Consider the following 25,459-nt stretch of genomic DNA (forward strand, 5'->3'; position numbering starts at 1 on the left):
CATAATTTTTTTAACTCACCAAAAATCATCTTGTGATACTCGATTAAGTCTTGTTACTTATGTACTAAGTTTTAAACCTATTTCTGCAATATTATTATTTTTTTAATTTTCTTCTTTTTCTTGTTTGCTCTAATTTTCTTTCAGAATTTTTTACCAACGCCACATCTGATTACAATAAATAAGAAGGAATTTGTACTTTGTTACCAACAACTAAAACATAATTTTGATCAATTTCTTCAATGCTCTTAAAAGTTTATATCATATACTAATAAAAAAATAGAATAAATCATAAGAAATTATAGAATAAAAGACATTTTACGTATAAAATATATTTATTTAATAAAAATTAAGGATGAGAAATTGGATCACAACCACTAATACTAAGCAACTCCTGTGGACACTCTACCTCTTCAAAACTAACAGCAGGATTGGAATATCCCAACATCCAATTGAATCTAAATGCACAGCCCTCCCATAATGGTTGAGGAAGATTGTAACATTCTTGTAAGGTACGTACACCACCGTATTGATCTCCCCAACTGGAAACATCAGTGTTCCACTGAGATGTACAACCTTCTGTGTAGTATCCAACTCCACTTCCAGGCATGGCGATGTCGAATAAGTTAGTGTTTGTTTCAGGTGCATTTCCAGTGTTGGTTACTTGTACCAACATTTTCTTGTTGGCCAATTCTTGAGGTTGGAAACTGAAAAGAACGCACGAACAGCACATGTTTCTAGTTGTTCCATGGAAACGAGCAGCAACATATCCTAAAATTATAAAAAATGGTATGGTATTTTGAATATATATTTTTTGACATAAACCTAGTGTTATTTAAATTCATAATTTAATTATTTAATTTTCTAAATTATGTCCAAATATTTGTGTCCAATTTAGAAATTGATCTTGAAGTCAGAGCGATTAGTTTATTTTACAGAAAGCTGCTATAAGCGGCTAGGTAGCTCAGACGTGAGTGTATTCATCTTTGTTATCGAATTATCTGGGTTAGATTTTAATTAAAAAATCAAAAGTATCGCCAAGGAATCCGTTTCGAAAAACCATTCAAACCAACGAAATCGTAATCTGTTTAATACAGCTACAGCTCCTCTATACTTATTATTCGTTCGGAGTCAGTGTTAAACTGTAGATCCTGTATCTCTGTGTACACTTAATTACACACATGACAGATTTATACAAAAGAACAATGCACGCTAAAAATTTGCTAAATCCCAATAAGAAGAATAAGTTGCCACACTTATTTTATCCGGACGTCCATTTCACTATGAATAGATAATGGGTTACATGATTAGCAATCATATCTTTATAGCAAAAGTATAGCATATCCTCCTGAGACCTGATGTCCGATTAAATTGACAGGTACGTATTATACATTTTTTGGCAAAAACTAAATTTACAGTGACAAACATGGCGGGCAATTGTAGAAAAACAATTGATGGTAAATAGCTAATTTTATTAGAATAATAACCTAAATTTTGCTTAGTGTAATAACATACGATATTATAAATATATTTATGTGATGTAGTTGTCTTAGCAAATCATGTTTTTATCTAAAACAGGGATGTCCATTTTTATGGACTTCATGTCCTTAGGCATACATAAAATATTATATATTATTATGTACGAAACGTCAATAAATTAATTTAAAACTACAATTGTAGCTTTTATTCTCAAATAAAACAGTAAATTATATAAAATATTATATTAGACTTTTTTGCTTCAGCTGTCTTTGGTAATAAAAAATATTTAAGATCCGAAGTTGACCATGAAAGACTTCTTGAATGTCTGGAAAATTCAGATATAAACGTTTCAGATTCTGAAAACTCTGATGACGGCTTTCATCCAAATGAAGAATTGTATCAGCCTCAGGAATCAGATTTGGCGTAATATACAGATGATGAACAAAGCACAGAAATGCCATCCGAAGATGAATTAGATAACGTGGCACTTAATCAACGAAAAAAAAAAGGCTTGAGAATCGAAATACATGAAACAAAATGGGTGTTTTTGTCCCTCAGCATGTAGACTTTAGTGGAGTTGTCGATACACTCTACGACAGGCAAAATTGGAAAGTTGAAAACTACGTCGGTATGTATTTGGATGATTCAGATTTTGAGAATATTTGTAATTGTACAAATATTAAATTTATGCAAGAAAAAAGAAAACCTTTGAACGTTACTCTAACTAAGGTGAAAATTATTTTGGATTATCTATTCTAATGGTTTGTCTCTAGTATCCACAAATTAAAATGTTTTGGACCAAGGCAACAAAAGTCAAAACAGTATTGCACAAACCATAACACGTGATATATATTTTTAAATCAGAAGCAATTTAAAAGTAGGTATTGACGCTGATGTGCTTCAAGATCAAAGAAACGCTGACAAATTATTTAAGATCCGGCCATTACTTGAAAGAATATGAAGAGGTTGCTTGATACTTCCAAGATACAAGTACAGTAAGGTTGCTGTGGACGAACAAATGATACCTTTTACGGGCGTGTGTAACATGAAACAATTTGTTTGATGTAAACCTAATTTAGAAATATTACAAAAAATTGTCTGCGTCACTCTCAAAGCAATAATATTAGACTTCAATATTTATCAAGGGAAAAATATATTTCGGCTGAATGATGATGATACTAAGAAGTTAGGTGTTGGTCCATCCGCAGTGATTAAGTTATCTACAACATTATTAGAAGGAACACATGTATTCATTGATAGATATTTCACCACCTTACCTTTACTTGCATCTTAAACAAAAATATTTTTTTAACTGGTACAATAATGAGATCCTATACTCAAAAGTACTACGAAACCTGATAGAAAATGATATTAAAGACAAACAACCCGAAGAACAAGAGATATTTAGGGCCGGACGCTCCACTATGGATAATATTTTCACATTAAAAATTGCAATGGAAAAACGAGTGCAGAGAAATAGAGAAACCCATATTATTAGATTTGGAAAAAGCATATGACAGTGTACCGATCTTCCAACTATGGAGAGAAATGAAAAACAATAAACCCAATTCTTATTAACACCACTCAAAAATACTACGAACAAAACTTTGCAAGAATTAAAATGGGACAAGAAATCACCTCTTCTTTTTAAACAACAAAGGGACTAAGACAAGGCTGCTGTCTGTCACCCACCTTATTTAAAATCTATTTGGACATATCCTTAGTGAAATGGGTGAAAAAATGTAGAAACATGGGAATAACGATGGAAGAAAACACGCTATAAGTATACACTTTCCTTTGCAGATGACCAGGTAGTAATTACTAAAGACAGCTGTGATCTTAGCTATATGGTAAGAAAACTGCAAGAAGAATATGAGGTGGCAGGTCTAAACATGAATATGACAAAATGTGAATATCTCTCAGTGGGAACAGATGAAATATGTGACCTAGTCTTGGAAGACGACAAAATTAAAGGCGTGCAATCATGCAAATATTTGGAGGTCATTTTCAACAAGAAGGGAAATAGCGCAGATGAAATCAGGGAAAGAATAAACAAGGGCAGAGCAGCGACCCGTGCCTTAAACTCTCTTATCTAACAAAAAACAATTAGACGAGAAACCAAAAAACATATTTACGGTAGTATAGTCCAAAGTATTACACTTTACGGTTCGGAAATGGATTATCTCAGACGAAACTGCGGTAGATCGAAACTGGAGAGAGTTAGAAATGAACAAATAAGAAACGAAATGAAAATGGAGCGAAATATCAATGATGACATAGAAAGAAAACAATTAATCTGGTTCGGATATGTTAAAAGAATGCCAGAGTACAGATGGCCTAGAAGAGTACTGGAATGGATCCCTTCTGAAAGTAGAAAGAGAGGACGACCACGGAGAAGTTGGCGCAACGATATTGATGAAGCAATGTCGGTAAGAGACTTAGAAGAGGCAACTGCATATGACAGAAAAAGATGGAAGCGGCGACAGCCGTAATCAATCCGTTATTTTATATATATATATATATATATATATATATATATATATATATATATATATATATATATATATATATATACCTAAAGCAGTTCATGTGACATCATATAAGGTGATGAGTTGATTAGGTTATGGTTCTCCTGAGCAAGATGTAAGATCTGATGGAAAAATTAACATAGTCCAATGGTAATATATGAAATCAGTTATGCTAGCATCAACTGCGTTGGAAATGAACCTTCAGATGAATGTAAGCGATGGTCAAAAAAGACTTCCGATATGTTAAGGTACCTAGACCAAACATTGTTAAAAAGTACAACGAATCCATGGGGAGAATAGATTTAATTGACAGGATGATCAGTTATTTTCAAATGGGAGCTAGAAGTAAAAAATGGACAGTCAAAACCATTTTTCACTTATTTGGCCTTGCGATTGCCAATTCTTGAATTCTATACAGATATGACCATACCATAAGCAACCTGATGATGCTAATAAAACCGTTATGAAGTTCCTAGAGTTTAAAATACCTGTTTCTAAGTTGCTGCTTAAAGATTACATTTCTGAAAATTATAATTTTGGGAACATTTCAACACTGGTAACTAGAAACAGTTACAAAGCTAGAACATCACTTCAAATGTCTACTAAGAGAAAGATACAACACAATCCTGCAATGGCATCCGAATTAAAAAATTAAATGTAAGCTTTCAGGATGTAAGGGTAAAACAAAAGTTGATTGTGAATCATGTGACATATTTTTATGTTCAACTGGAAATATCAATGGCTTTAAACAATTTTATTTACAATAATTTTGTATTGATGCATCCTGATGTTCTTTTGAATGGAAATATATATTTTTTTCAGATTTAGCAAAAAAATAAAAAATTACAAATATTTACATGTGCTTTTATACTAAAAATCATACGAATTCTATTAATTAATAAAAAAAAAACAAAAAAGATCAAGGTCAGCTCTCAGGAGGATATACAGAATGATTCACATACAAGCTGTATCTGAACAAATGACGAATACAATAAGAAATGACGGTAATGTCATTCACATAACATTCACGACATATATATTTAAAACAAGAGACAACTAGAATACAAAACAAAGTTTGGAATCGATAAGCATTGACGTTAATATAATAACCTTTTAACGTTCGTAACATAAATGCACAAATTCAATTTGACAATTGAAAAGTGGAATTTGACTATTAATTCAAATTGTTCAAGATAAATTTCATATTAGTAGAAGCAGTGTGGGACTACCAAAACCAAATTATGGGTTAACTGTACCCGAGATTAGGACATATTTGAAGAAAGAGTAAGTAATAGTCATGAAAGATAGCGGAAGAAGACTTATTTAACTTATGTTAATTCTGGTTCTGTTAATATTTGTTATTTTTCTGCATTCTATTATATTAATTTGCAATGTTACTATATCAGTTATATGTATTTTTGATGGTACATACCATAGGCCAAAGTTGCGTTAATTTCGAAACCAGATTGCTTTGTACATATATAAGATTGACCGCCAATACATCCAGATTCATTTTCTGGATCATTGGCGTTTTCTCCGTCAGCCTTGCATGCTTTTACTGGCTTTTTGTATTCTACATTTCCAGGCCAAGAACAAGTTGGTTTACAACAGTCCCAATATCGTGTAGTGGTTCCGACACCACTTAAACCACCTGGAATTTTTTTGATAACGATGTTCTGGTTACTCAGACTGCTAGCTGCTGCATCTAAAAATAAAATATTTAACTACAAACTTAAATTATTAGAATTAATTTGAAGTAAAATGTTTTATTATTTTAATATGAAGTTGCCAATTTATTTTTTTATTAAATTATTTGTAAGTCCTACCATTGTGACTGTATACACATTTAAACCTAACGGATAGAAGAATTTCGTTTATTTAAACAATGTAGATGCAGATACTGAACACCAGAGAGATAATAGAAATAGCAAGAGAACACAATATATCAATGCTACTCTGTTTCGTGGATTACATAAAGGCTTTTGATTCAGTAAAATGGGATACCCTCTAGAGTATAATGGGATATACGGGAGTGAATAACCACCTAGTTAACCTATTAAGAAATCTGTATAATAAAAATTCAAAATAAAAAAAAGAAACTAGACAGGGCTGCGTACTATCGCCTTTATTATACAATATATATTCTGAAAATGTATAAAGAGGAAAGTACTGCTTGCAGTTTCGCAACTTAATATAAATATTAAGTAAATATTAAATATAAATTATTTCAACATCATACCGATAACCCCATCTCACTGCGGGTAGGACGAATTAAATTAGCAGAGACACCCGGAGATGCATATTTTTGCAATCTCAACTTCTCAACTCACTTTGCTTCAAGATCTGCTGCGGTGCAGTCATGTCCTACCTCTACCTGTGAGGTAGCCCCGCTGCTACCCACACTCCACGTGGTAAAGTACAAACTACTATAGATACACCAATTACATTGTTTGATGTTCTATAGCAAGTATTGTTTACTTGTAGGATTGTTTAACTTTTAACTTAATATTTTACTACTTTTACTGTATAATATAATACTATATAATAAATATTTTACTCTCATTTCGAATTTTTTATTAACTTTACGTATAGTGTATTTGTATCTTTATTGATTTCTGTATTATTGATTTTATTATTATTGATTTGCTTATATCAATAATTTTATTGATTCACCATTAATTGAATGTGTATATTTATTGTTTATTTGTCCTTAAGATTGCATGTTGTGTGTCTTTATTAACAAGGTGATTCATTTTACTACTAATTAATTATGTTATCATATGTGTGGATATACTGTTTTATAAATTTAACATGAAATATTAATTTTTATGCAGTTATTTGCCGGACTTCCCAAATTTCTAGAATTATTGGATATTCCATTTTCACATCTCCGGTTTGTCAGGTATTATAATCGCTTGAGTTTTACTATTCCTGTATTACCTGAGGGTCAATTTATTATAAAGTTCGTTGCGTCATACTTAATCTTTCTATCATTTTCGTTGTTTAATCACCATTGTAACTCATTCTTGGTTATACATAAATACTGGTTTGTATATTTTTGACAATTAACTTGTAAATATTAATGATTTATTAGAATTAAATGTATGCATGTTATCTGTTTGCTTTTACTTCTTCTAAATAAAGTTTTTTATACTACATTATTTTGATCCTTATTTATCTGTTTTAATATAAATATCCAAGGAGAAAGGAAGAAACCAGCTTTAATAAGAGCACCGCACCAATTTTATTCTTCTAAGATAAATTTCTTGGTAATGAAAAGAACAAAACAAACTTAATAGACCTTCTCAAAACTGCTCTATCAGAAGTGGGTTTTAGTATCGACCAGACTGAATCTGATGCAAATATAGTCATTATTCGTTTTGCGTTGCATTTCAAGCTTACGATTCTGTGACTGTCTTAACAGAGGACATTGACATTCTTGTCTTGCTCACGGCATTAGGAAGGGAGCAGTCCAATGTCGTGTGTCCAAAGTGTGCAATTTTTTTAAACCTTCAAAAGGGCGTAAGTCGCATCATTATACTTTCTATTAAGTTTCTATCAGAAACATTCTGAATTAGCTAGCGGAACAGCGTTATTTCTCAGTGAGAAATCCGAGTTAGCTTTGCCCACTGTCGTTGGCGAGCGTTTTTTTCATTTCTTTATATAATGGAAAAAAGTTGATTCTCTAACAGCATGACATACAAACGAATCGCTAAGACAGTGACCAAAATTACATTAAACTTATCATCGCTTTCGCCAGCATAAGATGCATCTTGTTGTCACAGTATATCGCATCGGTATCGGATCGTATCCATCGCTAAAATCGGTAGAATACATAAACTAAGACAAATAAATAATTGCTAGGAGTAAAATGAGTAAAACCAATAATCACATTCGAGAAAGAGATAAGAGAAGAAGATTCTTTGAGTAATTTATTATTTCAATTTGATCATGCACGAACTTATAAAGAAAGCACCAATTAAGAAAATATATAGATGATGCAGATTTAGATATCAACTAATATCAGGCACATATCAATAATAAACTACTACTGCATGAAATCTCCAGGAACGATCTTAACGACTTTAAAAATTGCATCATAAAAGCCTTACAAGAAAGTCAACGAGTCAAGTCAACATTTACTGAAACGCTGCTAGATCAAAGAAGCAATAATATCACGTAGGGACGAGTCGAAGAGTTTTACGAGAAATTATATGGAAGTAGATGAGAAGATCAAACATGAATAGAAACAGCCATTTCCAAGAAGATTATGAATCAAGGTTCCGAACTAATGCCAGAAATAAAGGTAGATGAGATTCGACAATAACAAAGTCCCAGGAGAGGATGGAATTGTAATAGAAGCTATCGTAAATGGATGAGATATGCTATTAAATTAATTCAGGAAACTGTTGAATCTATGTTTGCAGCAAAGAGAGGTGCCCAAAGAATGGAACAATGCTATAACCATATGTTTGCATAAACCTAAGACCTAGAAAATTATAGACCTATTAGCCTGTCGAACCACATATACAAGCTGTTCACTAGGTTAGTGACATCAAGATTGGAGAAAATATTAGATTTCTACCTAACGAGAGAGCATTCAGGATTCCGATCAAATTATGGTAGGTACCAATGATCACCTCCATACAGTAAAGACGCTCATTGAAAAATCTATAGAATATAACAAACCTCTTGTCCTCACTTTCATAGACTTTCATAAAGCGTTCGACACGATCGAAATAGACAGCCTTATAGAAGCAATGAATGACAGCAGGATTGACCATAGGTACAATGAACTGATTTACAATATTTACAAAAATGCCACTATGACTGTTAAGATACACAATAAAACAGGACCAATAAAAATAAAACGTAGGATAAGGCAAGGAGATACATTGTCACCGAAATTATTCATAAAGGCATTAGGGTATGCCTTTAAGATGGTCAGTTGGGACCACAGAGGAGTAACAATCTATGGCTATAGCTGCAGCAAATTGCTCTCTATCTTGAGCTGTTCTTAGTAACAATAGACGGCGAAAAACTTAACTATCTCCGTTTCCCAAATGACGTCTTTATCACAGATAATTTAGAAGAAGCCACAGATATGTTCCAATGAATTGGAATTTGCATGTTCGAAGGTGGGCCTCAGAATGAACTTGACCAAAACTAAGTTTATGACAAATATGGTCCCCAATAATCATTTAACTATTCAAAACAAATTGGTAGAACTGGTGGAGAAATATACGTATTTGGGTCATGAAATAAGAATCAATAGGGATAACCAAACATCCGAAATCTAAAGACGAATTACATCAGCGTGGGCAGCCTTTGGAAAACTGCGAGACACACTTAGGGCCAACATACCAATTAGCCTCAAGAAAAGTATTTGACTAACGCGTATTACCGGTCATGACCTATGGAGCGGAAACTATGACTCTAACCAAGACTACGGCTTCGAAATTGAGAGTGACACAAAGACAAATGGACCGGTCTATGCTGGGAGTGACGTTGGGGGACCGAATAAGAAACGAAGATCTGTGAAGAAGGACAAGTATTGTTGATGTTGTGGAAGGCATAGCGGAACTAATATGTAATTGGGCAGGTCATGTAGCGAGAATGCATGACTCACGATGGACTAGCAAAATTACACACATTGGAGACCAAGAGCAGACAAACGTAGTAGAGGAAGACCACCTACACATTGGGCTGACGACATCAGGCGTATCACCAAAAATTGGAAGCAAAGAGCACAAAATCGCAAAGAATTGGGGAGTTTAAGGAAGGCCTCTGTCCAGTAGTGGATGTAATAAATGAAGGCTGGATGATGATGATAGATGATGCAATTATTATAGCAGAAAATGAGGACCTCCTCAAGAGAATATTGCACTAATTTTACACCACTGCCAATTGAAAATTAATTGAACAAGTTATGAGGGTAGGGAACTGCCAAGAAATAAAATTATCTGGCAACGGCAAAATAGAAGGACATAAAGCAATAAATAACAAGTGGATAGAATAGGACTCTATTTGGCGAATAATGTCTTTATCAACAAAAGTGTAAATGAAAATATATCAAATGATGATTAGATCGGTAATGTACACTGCTGAGATAACCTCGGATACAAATGTAATACAAAATGCTTTAAAAACAACAGTAATCAGAATAGGACACATAATAACAAATTAAACATTAAGGGTAGCAAGGAATAAAAAAATATAAGGCATATACGTAAAAGTAAAGGAAATAACAAATGGACCAGGAATAAAAAAATTAATGGAATCAGGTCATAAACCAAATAACAGGAAACAGTGTAAGACAAAAATAAATGGTCACAAAATCTATGAAACTGAGGTATAATCTGAAGGATAAATATGCAAAATATGTCTATAACCAAAAGGAAGGAAGGAAAAGAAGAATTTAATTTCATCAAAAAATAATAAACGATAGTTCACATTCACTAAGATAACACAAATGCAAATCTATGAATTAACTGTACTACTGAGAAATATTCATTTATCAAATGAAAGAGGTATGCTTCTGATGCATTGTTGGTACTTACATGCAGCTAGTAATAGCAGCGACGTAATTGTATATTTCATTTTTTAAATACTAATTTAGCTTCACCAGAAATTTTTTGAAGTATTTATTAAATAGGTTAAACCAATCTCCCACTACTACAAGGATACATTAGATATTTAATTAAAAGATAATTCAAGTGCATTTGTATATCTAATAAATTAAACATGATTTTGATAGATAGAAAAATTAAGGTAATTATCTGTATTAATCTTAAAATATTAATTTTTATAGTGTATGATATACCCATACTTTTTATGTTTATGGAATTTTTTCATTAATTCTCTTAGATGTTGACTAGATAATAACTAATTGGAGATATATCTATCAAGTTACCAAAAAATCCATATTTAGACAAAGGGCTCTATTCCTTGTTTTGATTTGATTTCTGGATAAGATACTGTCCCTCCCTGACAATTCCATCGGTTTCAAGACGCACGTCAATGATCGACTATCAGGTTGGTGAGAAGTAAAACTTCGTTTTAAAAAAAAAAAAAAAAAAAAAAAAAAAAGAATGTTTAAACGAAGTTTTACTTTTGGCAATATAATTGTCAAAAATAAAAATTTTATGTTGGCATTTATGACATTGAGGCTATTTGTAATTGGTTGCTATTTGAACTTATTTATAAATTCAATTATTCTTATATTAAAAAAAATGTTTTCAAAATTATAAAAATTTTTCAGAGAAACATTTATTAGATAAAAACATTTTTGTATTAAATATTTTGAAGATGTAAGCAGTGATTTTTACTTACCAAACTAATTTTTATTTGGTAAGTTAACAAAAATTGTTTTTTCTTTTTAGTTCAACCTTGTAAGTATTTTGTCTTTTTTAGCTCTTGATAATAATTGTAAACACAATTGAAAGCTCGAGAATAAAAAAATAGTTAACCAATAGCCCTATTATTGACTCCAACCCATCCAAAACAGTTATATATTTGTTCCAAACGAGTCACAAGTACTTCTTTTTTCTTATTCTTATATATATATATATATATATATATATATATATATATATATATATATATTATATATATAAATATTTATATATATATATATATATATATATATATATATATATATATATATATATATATGTATATAAATATTTATATATATATATATATATATATATATATATATATATATATATTATATTTATACAGCACACACATTTATACAAAATTACGGGAAATACGCTGAGAGATCGAAAGAAAAGTAAAGACTTTGGAAGAAAATGTAAGAATGTAAGAAAAAAAGAATGGAATAACCACGTAAGCAGCACGGGGAAGACCCGTGTCGTAAACGTAGCAAGAGATAAGTCACCAATCGGAAGAAGAAGTATCGGACGACCGCGCAAAAGATGGAGTGACAACCTTCCATAGACGTATTATTCCGCCAATGGACAATCAGAATTGCTTATAAAGAGTAAAAAAAAGAAGATGATGTATATATATATATATATATATATATATATATATATATATATATATATTTATATATGTAAAGTATACACTTCAGCAAAAGCTTTGCTATCGCTATGTTGAAAAAAATTAAAATTAAGACGTTTTTACCTTTTATTTTACTGTTCCAACAAAATATATCTGCGTATTTTGTATGTACCACTGGTGTTACTGGATGATTACGTTCATTGAGCAACATCCATTCTTCGGGCCAGGGGCCCTCTGACTGGATTATGCTGCTCTCCGGGCATAATCATCTTAATAGTGACCTTAAACCATTGTTTTATACTAATCAAATTTTGCGAACAAAATGGACTTGTAATAGATGAAAGCATCTTTAAACATAAGCGGATACATAAGGAAACATGGAAATCACCAGAAGGGAGGTACAAGAATCAAATACACGTATAATGTAAGTTTTATCAACTTTAAAAAGATCGTAAAAATAAGGTCCAGATGTGGAAAATCCTAAGAATATGGGATATCGCTGAAAATCATAAACTTTATTAAACTCTTTTACGAAAGATACAAAGCCAAACTGGAACACTCAAGTAAAGTACCAAAAGAAATAGCCATAGAAGGTGAAGTCAAACAGGGTTGTGTACGATTCTCTACCCTATTCCTTATTGCGATAGATTGGGTAATGAGAAAAGTAACTGACGATCGAACAGGCATCAGGTGGAACCTATTCAAACAGCTAGAAGATCTTGAATTTGCGAATAACATCTGCCTACAAACTGAACGCCAAAATCATATACAAACTAAAATTGACAAGTTGGCACAGTACTCGGACACAATTGGACTACGAATAAACACAGAGAAAACCAGACTCTTAAAAAATAAATAACCACCCAATAATAAAATAATGATAAACGGTAAGGAAGTAGAAGAGGTAGACAAGTTCACATATGTGGGATCAGTAATGAAAAGAAACGGAGGGTGTAAAAAAGATATACAGATGAGAATAAGAAAGGCTCAATGCATTCAACGCTTTAAATAAAATATGGCAAACAAGCAAAACATCAGAAATAACAAAAATTAAAATCTTTATTAGTTGCGTCAAAAGTATACTACTTTATGGAGCAGAAACATAGAAACAGGACGAAACCACAAATCAAAACTGCAAACTTCTTTTTTAAACAAATCTTTAAGAAAAATCCTGAAAATATACTGGCCCTACAGAAAAAATAATACAAAAGTATCTACTACAGCCAAAGAAAAAATAGAAATGGATTGGCCATGTTTTGAGGAAAGATGAAAGCAACATAATCAGACAAGGTCTTAAATACCAACCAGAGGGGAAAAAGAGAGAAAGACCAGACAACAGCTGGAAAAGGACTACAACGAGAGAACACAAAAAAATGGACTAATATGGGGTGAAATTAAAAACAAAGCAAGAAATAAAAGAGAATGGAAGGAAATATTACACAGTTTATCCAGAGAATAAACAAGAAAGAAGATGCGCTGACCCGGCCAGTCAGCAATCTTACATTTTTGGCCAAGAAATGCATAAGTATACTTCACAAGGAGGGATGGAACTAAGAGGGAGACTTCATCAAAAGTGAACGAAATGATTCCTCGTACCTATACTTCATCTATAAATAAATTAAATTTTTTTCTTTAATTTAGTATTATTCAAGTGGATTAATGAGCAAACCGAAAAAAATGCCAAGGTCAGACGAATTTTTGCAATAAGCACACAATTTGAGTGCGCATTACTATGGATAATTTTTATTCTGACTGTCCAGTATGATCCCAAGGTATCCGCTGAATAATTGAGTTTCAATGCACTATATCTTTTTTTATTTATTGCATCGCACGTGCTATTTAATTAAAATTTTTACCAATTCTATACTTTTATATTTAGTTTTCGGTACATTTTGCTCTCAATATTAAAGTGAATCAATAGAAATATCTTTATCAACAAAAAAAATAAGTACTTAAGACTTATCATAAATCTACATTAGTTCAAAATTACATAAATACATCAAATTTTTTCGATACAACAAATCAATCAATTGGTTTAATCTTAAGTTTTGTAAACATATATGGCAGGTGTATAAATTTTAAATTTGGAGATCGTGATCACTGTTTTATACTATTTTACAAATAACTGTTTTACGTATTATTGTATGTATTCATATTATTACTTATTTATTGTGTTAAAAAATACGTTAAAAGACAAATCAGTATCAACGAGTATATAACTAATTTTAAAGGGATCAAAGAATAAATATCATATTATGTTAGTCATTATGTCCATAAACTCGATTTGAGCTTAAAGTTTCAGAAGCAGTTAATTCAAAAACACGGCATTGGTGCATTTTATCTCCACCCATATAGCCCGTACTCAAAAAAAAAAAAAAAAAAAAAAAAATAACTGACAGAACAACCTAACGATTAAAAAGCAAAGATGTTAACAATGACCTGCAATGTCTATTAGACTAACTAATGAAATCATGTGACGAGTACAAGCTAAAGTTAAACATCAAGAATTAACACCACCTATTATATGCTTCTTCTTCTTCTTTCCTTTTACTTAGATACTTAATGACGGGTAGACTTTCAATTATCTCTATCTCTTTGGTAATCTCCCCGGTTATTGCTTTCGAGCTAGTTTTCCTTCCAACGCAATTCTTGCTAGCCAATGCTCCTCCATCCTTTTTTATGATTCTTCCATTCCCTTCGTCTTTGTTTACCCCATCCTACTACATCTTGTACGCCGCAAAATTCCCTGATGAGCTTGTTTCTTATTTTGTCCCTTTTTTGTTTCCCCTGATATTCCTCTTAGTATCTTCTTTTCGGTAGTACTTAGCATACTATTGGTTTTGATGGTGTCTTTCTTTAATTCTATTCCGTAGGTCATTATGGATCTGATACATGCTTTATAAATTTTTACTTTGCTCTCTGTTCGCATGTATGAGTTATTCCAGACGACATCTCTTAAGCATCCAGATATGACTGCGGCCTTATGCACCTACCCTCTTAGGTCTCTGACTGAGTCATGGTAACTAGATAAATCTACGCCGAGGTATTTAAATTAATTAAGCTATTCAATGGGTTTTTTCTCAACTACGAGATTACATCTAATTATATTTTTCATCATCATCATCAATGGCCCCACAACCCATGGTGGGTCTTGGCCTGCTCAAGGATAAGTCTCCATTCTCTCCTATTCTTCGCCTTGGCTTTCCAGTTTCGTACTCCCAACATTCTCAAGTCTTCCTCCACCTGATCCTTAAGTCGTGCTCTGGGTCTGCCTCTCCTTCTCACTCCATCTATTCTTTAGTTATAAATATGTTTTGGCGGCTCCATGTCATTCATTCTCTCTATGTGACCTAACCACCGCAGCCGGTTTATTTTGATGGACCTAAGAATATCAGGTTTGTCATACAGGCGGTAAAGTTCGAAATTATAGCGTCTGTGCCATAATCCGCCCTCCTGTACTCCTCCATAGATATGCTGGAGGATTTTACGCTCAAAGCATCTTAAACGTGCTTTATCGCTCTTTGTCATCGTCCATGTTTCCATCGTCCAATTATATTTTTAGCTATAGTAATTCTCTTCGTTTGTACCGACGTCGTCATCAGCGCTTACCAACAGCTAACCCTCCCTCCGCATGCTTACACTGTCACCAGCGGCTCGCTACTGCCATCGATGCACGCTGAAGATGGAACACCGCCAAGAATATAAACTCCGTAAACCAAGACAGAAAACCGAGTTTGATCCGGAATACTGATCTGGTAAGATCTTCTAACCTGGGTCTTTGAGTATTGATCATAGACCAACCGTATTTTCCGTTCCGCGTATACGATCGGGTGTAGGTCGATCGCTTCTGTTACTTGTCCGTTGTCGAGTAGTGATCGAGCGGCCACCCCTAACCTAGACTAAGTATTGATTAGTCGTTACTCAGTTTTTGGGTATTGACTAAAATATCGTCATTTGCCTTACCCATCCCAATACTGCTAGTATTTATTTTTCGCAGGTACCAACATCGAACCACAGCTTCATCGATTTTATTTACTAAGATTCGTATTTTTATTATATACATATTATAGAGAAGTTAATTTTATTTTTGATAGGTTGAATGCTCGAATAAATAAACTTTGATAAAACAGAAGGCAGATAACGAGTACAGTTTAATAATTAAACCTTGCCCAAGTACTTTCGCTTCCTAGAGCATCTTCAATTTAAAAAAATAGGCGAAGCTATATTGTGGTTGGCATTAGAAGGAGTTGTCTCCTGATGCCATCGTCTGTCATCTTCAGAGGTGCTGCTCCTCTTAGATCTTTTCATAGGTACATCTTAATTAAAGACATCGTCAAGTGAGTCACCGTAAAGACTAAAATCTGATAATAATTCGCTACTTGAGACAGTAATTAAACGCTTCTTTTTTTTTGTTATTAGTTTTCTCTGAACTTCTAAGAACATCTGATAAGTGGTGTAAAGGTAGCTTCAGGTATAGCGTCTAGTTTAAAGGGATAATTGCAGGTAAATGTAAAACCGGAGATAATGTTTGATGGTGTCATTACTTTTAACTAAAATAGAGTAAAAAATTTCTCCAAACCTCATTTTGGTAATAGCCTTGCCAGGATTTATTGTTAAATCTGTAGAACTCCTTGGCCCCAAAATGTCTTAAAGCTTTTAAACACTGATTTGTCCATAGGTTGCAACTCGTGTAACGTGTTGCTAGGAAGACAAAATAAAGTTATGTCCATGCGGTTATCTACCTTAACTATAGAAATACTTAGGTGACTTTAAGCTCCATCAAATATTATTAGGGTAGGACCAGGGTTTCTGAATGAAAAGAAATGGTCAAGCCACAAAACAAATGCTTCTCATGTCGTACTACCTTTATTTGTGACAATAGCTATTTAGCCAGGGGGCAAGTGATCAGACCATTTAGGTTTAAACTTTTGACCTTTAAATAGCACAAAGGGCAGTACAGGTTGTCCAAGCGCATTTCCGCAACCTACAATTGACATGTTTTCTCCGTGCTCGGGTGCTGTTAAATGTACCCGTTTTGCTTCCCTTTTAACAAAAACAATTTATTGCTTATGGATTGTCAATCTGCATCCTTTTTTTGTCCGTAATATATATGCTACCAGGTTTGTCAAATAGGTTTAGTTTTTCTGTGGTATCTCTCAGTTTATGAAAGAAGTCATCAACGAATATTATATTCATTTTTTGGGCTCGAGCCATATTCATTAGTTGAGCTTTTCGCCTAGCTACGTCTGAATGGCTGCACAAGAATTATTTAAGCCATATTCTACAAGCTCAATTTGTGTCTTTAGAAAACGGATTTGGTATATGATTTGTTGTAACGTAAGAAAACACACTTTTCATTAGAATCTTGCTTGTAATAGGCATACCTACTTCAACTAATGTGTAAATTCTTTCGACAAGATCATTTTCTTGTGCTGCAGACAACACCGGTGATATTCCAAGCTTTCTTACGGAATTATGTGTTCTGTGATAAAGACCAAGCGTTGAGCGAGGAATATTATATTGCTTGGCAGCCCCTTTGTTTGACATTACGTTCGCTATGATTTGCAGCGCCGAGCGTAGATCTTCTTCTGATCACTCAGCTCGTTTTCTTGGCATGCAGTAAGCTTCTACATCTGATGGATACCATAGACTAAAACCGTCGAATAGAAAACACGTTGCTGATAGACAAAGACACTCGCCACTGTTGCCACCTTAGTTGCAGCGTCGATACTATCTGTAATACGGGGGTGGCACTATTAAGAACAGTGGCAATATTTGACCAGCTACCTTAATTTGAGAACGAATTCCGAAGTGGAGATTCAAGCGCCAATAAACTTATTTTAACCCGTAATTGTGGCTTATTCAGATTAAAATAGTAATTGGATCTTATCTCTGTCGTTGGTCCGGTTGGTGTGTCTCTTCTTCTTCTTTCTTTTTAATACTTTAGATGTAATTGTGAATACTATTCCATCCCTCCGTACTTCCCGTCATCTTCACGATCATCTCTCTTACAGTCACAGGGTTCATACCTTTTTCTTGATACATTCTATTTCTCTCCACTGTACATCTATTACACTTCAGCGTTGTGTGAATAACAATGTAGGAATATTCGCAGTATAGGCATTTATCTGTATCTGTCTTTCTGAACCTATAAAGATATGCCCTAAAACAGACAATCTACTCAGTCCCTTAGTCTCGAGATCAGCATCTCGGTCCACTTTGCAACAACTTTCTTGTTATTCCACTCTTCTTGCCATCTTTCCATTGATCTTTCACTTTCTTCTTTTTTTTATAGCTGTTGTCAAATTCTCTCTTCTCTCATAGATATGTCTCTTTTCTACTGCTAACACATGCAGAGGAACACAACCCACACATAGCCCACAAGGCCGTCGCAGATACAGTCCTCTAGGCGCATGCTACTCGCAACACACTCGTTCTGTCTACTTTTGTCATGACCCTAATATTAGGTATCTATATCTAAATAAATGAAAAATTTATGCCCTGGGGGGGTTTTAACGCCCAACCCCCTCCTTCCTGAGTGAGCCACAGGCTCGATCTAGACAATCTTTACGATAAATGGAATAACCATCAAGTTTTACAAAATAATAAGGTATTCTGGGACTTAACCAGGATTCTGTTACAGAAAAAATGTGAATATCGGAATTAGCAGATGTAAATGACAAAAAGTCAGCAATCTTAGCATGTAGAGAAGCAATATTAGTATAAAAGATATTTATTGCTGTCAACTTTATTCGTTTTTTGCGGCATGTTGTTGGTTAGTACTAATAATAGTTGGAATTTAATTAATACACTTTATTCTTAGTTCCTTGTTAAGTACTTTACGTTTTTCCAATTCTTCTTTCACTTTATTCAAATAGTTTATCTGATATTTAGTTAAGTCATCCTTAAGTTAAAAAGTTAAAGGTCTGATAGTTAAGTTAAAAGGTCTGATTTATGAGATTATAAAAACGTTAAAGGGACATTTAGCGAAATTTGAATTATTTGTCGGTAGAGTAAATATAATGCAGGGTAATATTATATAGAAGCGTACTCTGTAGGCATTAAAAAAATAAAAGAAAGAAGAAATTATGAAATAAAAAATTAAAGAAATATGTTACAGGGCTGTAATAGTAGTAATTGTGTTTTGAATAGTTGTGTCATTCGGTTAAAATTGTTAAAGGATTGTAATATTGTTTGTTGTTTTATATAAAAGTTATTATAAAGATCTGTAATATTATTATTACGATAGTTCCGTAAGATTTATTCAGAGTTACCAAGTGATAAGAAGACGAGCAAACATACAGTTATCCAAGTAAATGTGGGTACGATCTAAGGAACCATAACTGATTTAATGAGCTTTTCGCGGTATCATGTTTATTTGGCTTGTACGGAGACATGCTTGAATTAATGTTGCGATAATGCTAACGTTTTAAATGCTAAAGTGGACCTCGGACCTGTAACGGCAATCTAGAACGATGAGTCAATGATGACTGATAAATTTCAACTTTTACTATTATTCGAAGTCCTTCGAATGATTTGATGTACAGAAATGAAATCTAAATAAATAGTCTATATAAATCGAATAATGCATTTTTATATAAATGTTACATTGGTGTCAAGTGCGGGATAAAGAATAATAACTTGTAGCCCAGTCTGGTTAAAAAAAAGCTGGAAAAATGTTTCGCAGATATCTGAAGCTTTTAAGACATAGGTGGGGGATACTAGATGATGAATAGATGAAAAGATACTCCTAGTTTTACCTTGCGTTTTTTTAAGCAATAATTTATGGTCAAAATTTGATTTTTTGTCTATAAATTTTTTCTCTTATATTTTAAATAAACATTATTTATGTCATTTTTTATGCCAAGAATATCTTTATTTTCCCGTTTTTTTTAATTAAAATTGATAAATAATTTACAGAGATATTTGCAAAAAAGCAGTTTTTTTGCACTAATTTATAAATTTTATTAATTGTTTTATTAACAAAATAAAATGGTATTAATACATTTAAACATCAAGGAATTACCATCTTTTAGATTTGTGCGAAATTTCCCCCCAATCAGTCAAATATTTTATAAGTTATTTAATTTGTTTATCCCTGAGGCTAATTATTTAAACTATTGAGCTTGCCCTATGCATGATGCTAGACACATTCAGCAAATTTCATAGGATTCTTTAAGACTTAGACTATCTCAGAAGTTAAATGCATATTGAGTTTTCATCGAAATTATTTACAAAATAAACGTTTGAAAAAGGGGTATGTTTTTTACTTATAAACAATTGTAATAACTTCTATATTTTTCAAGCTACAGACTTGTACGTACAACCATTGGATAGCTGGTAAAAAAGCTCACAATAAAAAATAAAAAACCTTCTATGACCAATATAAACGAAGTTAGTGACTATTTTTTAAAAAATCATATCTTCATTGTTTATAAACATTAAGAAGTAAAATTTGCACAAATTTTAAATGAAAATCTAAACTTTATATTGAAACTTATAGCTATAAAATTTATCGAATTTTTCGAAACGACGGTACTTTCGAAAGATCGACATAGGAAAGTGGAGAGGATATCTGTTTCAGCTCCGTTTTTTTTTTTCGGCATCGAAACTTCAGATTGCAACACGTAGGAAAAATTTACATTATCTCGGCTTCCTTTGGCAGCTGCAAGCCTCTTTTTTTTATTCCGGGGTAGCTCGTCGAAATATGAATAACTACATAGTTTTCACTGGCCGGAAAATATGGGAAAACTCGGAAAAATTTAGTCCATTTGAAATTCACCATAAATACTTACTTTTTTTAATTTGCTCGAATAGTCTGTCGCAGTATTAATAATGATGACATAATTTTCACCCCCCATAAATCTCGGAAAATCCCGGAAAATCAACATATGTTTTTTCATTTTATATCAATGATGTAATAATACTTATATATTTTATAAATTAAATTCCAGGTAATTTTTTACACATTATATTATTATATTCCTTATATTAATTATAATTGTTTGTATTTTTGTAATTAACAATATTGATTTTTATTCTATTTTTCTTACAAATATGATATACAATATTAATCTAATCGCTTTACTGCTTAGATAAAATAAGTCGATTTTTTCATCACTTGCCTTATAAATTTTACAATGTTTATTGAACTTTACTTTTTTTATTTTCTTAACATACATTGGTTTAAAAGTTAAAATTTGGTTCATTTATTCGACTTCACTGTCAGGTCTGAACCTTTTTGTTGCAGGTTGTTTGTCTTCACTTATTAAGTCAATCTTTCCATACATTAACATATTAATGGGCGATCTTAATGCCAAGGTGGGTCAAGGTAAGGTAGGAGAACAAGTAGGAAAATATGGGCTTGGAAACAGAAATGACAGGAGGTCGATTGATTCAATTTTGCCAAAGTGAAGACTTCATAATAACAAATACCTTTTTCAAATTACCTCCTCGACGGTTATATACATAAACATCTCCACAACATACCAAAGAAAAAATAGTGAGAAATCAAATAGACTACATTATGATAGCAAGGAGGTATCATAATGCTGTTAAGTGTACTAAGACGTACCCAGGAGCTGATATAAGCTCAGATCATAACCCGGTAGTTACTGTGATAGAGGCCAGACCAAAAAAGATTAGAAGACCACACAGAAAGGCACTAGATTTAAATAAACTTAGAAACAAAAATATACGACAAGAAACAGGAGAAGAAATAAATGAAAACCTCCGTTCAGTGCAGCAACAAATTAACGATACAAACAACGTTAACCAAAAATTAAAGTACATAAATACAGCTATACAAACAGCAGGAAAGAAACATCTTACAAAAACAACAACAAAGAATAAGGGGTGGATGACACAAGATATACTAGACTTGATGGAACAAAAAAGAAAGATGAAGAATTACCCAGACAAATACAAAGAAATAAATAAACACATAAAACAGATAATAAAAGAAGCCAAAGAGGAGTGGATTAAAGAACAATGTGAAGAAATGGAAACCTATGAGAAAAAGTACGATGCGTTCAATATGCACAAAAAAGTAAAAGAGATAACAGGAAGCATAAATAAATGCCAAATAGGTAAACTTAAAGACAAAGATGGAAATCTTATTGCAAAATAAAATACAAAGATGGACTGAATACCTGAATGAATTATTTGAAGACGATAGAAACAACTTAACTCAGATAATCAATGCAACTGGGCCAGACATATTGAAAGAAGAAGTAGAATACGCAATAAGAAACGCTAAAAATGGAAAAGCAAATGGACCTGATGAAATTCCTACAGAACTGTTGAAGCTTTTAAATGATAAATCCGTAACCATAATATTAAATTTTGCAGCGAGGAGCTAAAACAGTTTCCCCTCCACTTTCCTATGTCGATCTTTCGAAAGTAACTTCGTTTCGAAAGGTTTTAAGTTTCGAAAAATTAGATGAATTTTATAGCTATAAAATTCAATATAAAGGTTAGATTTTCATTCAAAATTTTTGCAAATTCTACTTCTTAATGTTTATAAACAATGGAGATATAATTAACAAAGAAATTGTCGTTAACTTCGTTCCTATTGTTCATAGAAGGTTTATTTTTTTGTGAAATGTGAGTTTTTTACCAGCTATCTAATGATTGTACGTACAAGTCTGTAGCTTAAAAAATATAGAAGTTATTACAATTGTTTATAAGTAAAAAACATACCCCTTTTTCAAACGTTTATTTTGTAAATAATTTCGATGAAAACTCAATATTCATTTAACTTCTGAGATAGTCTAAGTCTTAAAGAATCCTATAAAATTTGTTTAATGTGTCTAGCATCATTCATAGGGCCAGATCAATGGTTTAAATAATTAGTCCCAGGGATAAACAAATTGAATAACTTTTAAACTGTTTGACCGATCAGGAGGAAATTTCGCACAAATTTAAAGTACTGTAATTCCTTAATGTTGAAATATATTAATAACATTTTATTTTGTCAATAAAAAAATTAATTAAATTTATACATTAGTGCAAAAAAACTGCTTTTTTGCAAATATCTTTGTAAATTATTTATCAATTTTAATTGAAAAAACGGGAAAATAAAGATATTCTTGATATAAAAAAATGGTATAAATATTGTTTATTGAAATTATAAGGGAAAAAACTTATGGATAAAAAATCAAATTCTGACCATAAATTATTGTTTAAAAAAAACGCAAGGTAAAAATAGGAGTATCTTTTTATCTATTCGTCATCTAGTAACCTCCACCTATGTCTTAAAAGCTTCAGATATCTGCGAAACATTTTGCCGTGAAATCGATGATTTTTGTATAACCAGACTGGGCTATTGCGTTTTGCAGACGATACAGTAATAATGACGGATAACAATAATGACTTACAGAACGTAATGGAACGATTTTCAATGCTGTCATGAATACGGACTAAGGATGAATTTGAAAAAAAAACTAAATACATGATCATGACTAAATCAGCAGATGCAAACATTCAATTGATTGTTGAGGATACTGTAATTGAGAGTGTGGATACCTACAAATACTTAGGAACATAAATAACACCAAATGTAGACAAAATCAAAGAAATTAAGACACGTATTGAAATAGCACGTGCATCTTTCGTTAAACTTAAAAAGTTTTTTTGTTGTCGACTAAGAATGCTTCGGTATTACGTATTCACTACTCTTCTTTATAGCTTGGAAGCATGGACAATAAAACAAGTGCATTTGAATAAGTTGGCCGCCTTTGAATTTTGGAGTTACAGAAAAATCCTACGAATATCATGAACTCAAAGAATCTCAAACGCAGACGTTACTAGAAGAATAGAAAATAAAGCTGAAATAATATTGACTATCAAAAGAAGAAAGCTTGAGTACTTGGGCCATGTCAAGAAATGTGGGAACACGAAGAATATCGTGGCTTAAGAACTTAAAGGAATGGTTTAAATGCAGTAGTGCAGAGCGGCAGTCAACAGGGTCTGCATAGCCATGATGATTTCCAACCTTCGATAGAAGATGGAACTTAAAGAAAAAGAAGCGGGATAAATCCTTATTGAATAATATTTTTATAAAAAAATTAATTGTAGCCAAAAATTTAATAGTAAAGATATTGGATTTATGAAGTGTATTCGAGACCATAAAACGTGATAAAGATTCCTGTGGTACCAAAAAAAGTAAATTCAAGTGCGATGGAAAAACGTTCTAGTCAACAATGGGGAATATCCGAAATCATTCGAATTCCCTCCAAAAAAAAACAAGCCAATCAAAAGAAAAATTGATGGAATGTTAATATGGAAATAATATCTTAAGATTTAATGTTAACTTATTTTATACAAGTTCTAAATATCGATTTAGACTCAACTTCAGCTTTCTAGAAAAACAGCTTTCTTTAAATACAAGAGCATTCTTTGTAAGCTGTGTTATTTTGAACTAAAAAGGATAAATAAAATCGTAAAAAACATTAAAACCAGAAAATTCATTTATTTAAAATATAATGAATACGTTTTATACAAAATATTTTATTATATCTGTACATATAAAACAACCAAAAATTGTTGATAACTAAAATAATAACTAAATATTATGTACATAATATTATTGATTGGGAAGTCTACATCCACTAATTTCTACAAGTTCATCAGGGCAAACTACTTGTTGGAATGAAACCAGTGGATTTGCCGCGGTTTCCATAAAATCAAATCTAAATTTACATCCCTCTTGTAGTTCTTTTGGAAGGAGCGACAAACATTCTGATCTCATATGAACTCCTCCGTATAGATCACCCCAGCCTGTCCATGGAGCGTTCCACTGATCGTGGCAACCTTGTGGGTGATCTCCGACACCGCTTCCAGGTAGAGCAAGGACGAACTCGTTTTTATCAAGGCTGGTACCACTGTTTGTTACCTGCAAGAAATAGTTTAGCGTACAAACTAATTTTACTAATGTATACAATATGTTGGTGCCAACAGGATGTAGTTTTTTTTTCACAATACTTTATAAAAAGCAAACAAATGATAAAAAATTTGTCTAATAATTATTATAACAGTTTCGTTTCTAAAATTTGCTACCAAATTACATTGATAACGTTTTGATTAAGTATAGCGGTAATTGTTTTAAAAAAATTTAAAAAATTTAAAATTATTGTTGTAAAACAGGTAAACACTTACAAATTGAAGTGTTGATAGACTGTAATACAATAAACTTAAATACTTTCTTATATTTTTAAATAGCTGTATGTCGGTAGATTGATCTTTAGAATACTAATCTAGTTTAAAGTTTACATTAAATATTGATTTACACTTTACCAATCTGTTACAGTCAGTTCAGACGGCATGCACGATACGATAATTTATTCGTAACGGTGAATAATGGATGCCAATACATTTGTTACGAAATATTGGTATCTAAACTGACGAAATAAAGAGTATTGGGAACA

General features: G+C 32.2%; 2 protein-coding genes across 2 annotated transcripts in view; both read right to left on the reverse strand.

The window, feature by feature from the left end:
• Nucleotides 1-313: 313 nt before the first annotated feature.
• On the reverse strand, nucleotides 314-10,701 carry LOC140433457 (endoglucanase-like). Its single transcript, XM_072521458.1, has 3 exons — nucleotides 10,565-10,701; nucleotides 5,437-5,709; nucleotides 314-768 (listed from the first exon to the last, which is right to left on the reverse strand). Exons 1-3 carry the CDS (start codon nucleotides 10,602-10,604, stop codon nucleotides 347-349), a joined length of 735 nt encoding a protein of 244 aa, XP_072377559.1. The 5' UTR covers nucleotides 10,605-10,701; the 3' UTR covers nucleotides 314-346.
• A 13,787-nt stretch (nucleotides 10,702-24,488) lies between these two features.
• LOC140434907 (endoglucanase-like) overlaps nucleotides 24,489-25,459 on the reverse strand; it is a 115,704-nt gene continuing 114,733 nt past the window's right edge. Inside the window, exon 5 of the mRNA XM_072523534.1 lies at nucleotides 24,489-24,927. Within this exon, the coding sequence (XP_072379635.1) occupies nucleotides 24,619-24,927 (309 nt within the window). The 3' untranslated portion in view covers nucleotides 24,489-24,618. The remainder of the gene's footprint in view (nucleotides 24,928-25,459) is intronic.

This window comes from Diabrotica undecimpunctata, chromosome 2 (genome assembly GCF_040954645.1).
Source record: "Diabrotica undecimpunctata isolate CICGRU chromosome 2, icDiaUnde3, whole genome shotgun sequence".
Lineage (NCBI taxonomy): Eukaryota > Metazoa > Arthropoda > Insecta > Coleoptera > Chrysomelidae > Diabrotica > Diabrotica undecimpunctata.

What these genes read in the sequence shown, in the direction of transcription:
- LOC140433457 (XM_072521458.1), bottom strand. Translation starts at nt 10,604, where the DNA reads ATGAAATATACAATTACGTCGCTGCTATTACTAGCTGCAT. An exon ending in GCTGCTATTACTAGCTGCAT is followed by an intron (nt 5,710 to 10,564) that starts GTAAGTACCAAC and finishes TTTTATTTTTAG; the next exon opens with ATGCAGCAGCTAGCAGTCTG. An exon ending in TAACGCAACTTTGGCCTATG is followed by an intron (nt 769 to 5,436) that starts GTATGTACCATC and finishes TTATAATTTTAG; the next exon opens with GATATGTTGCTGCTCGTTTC.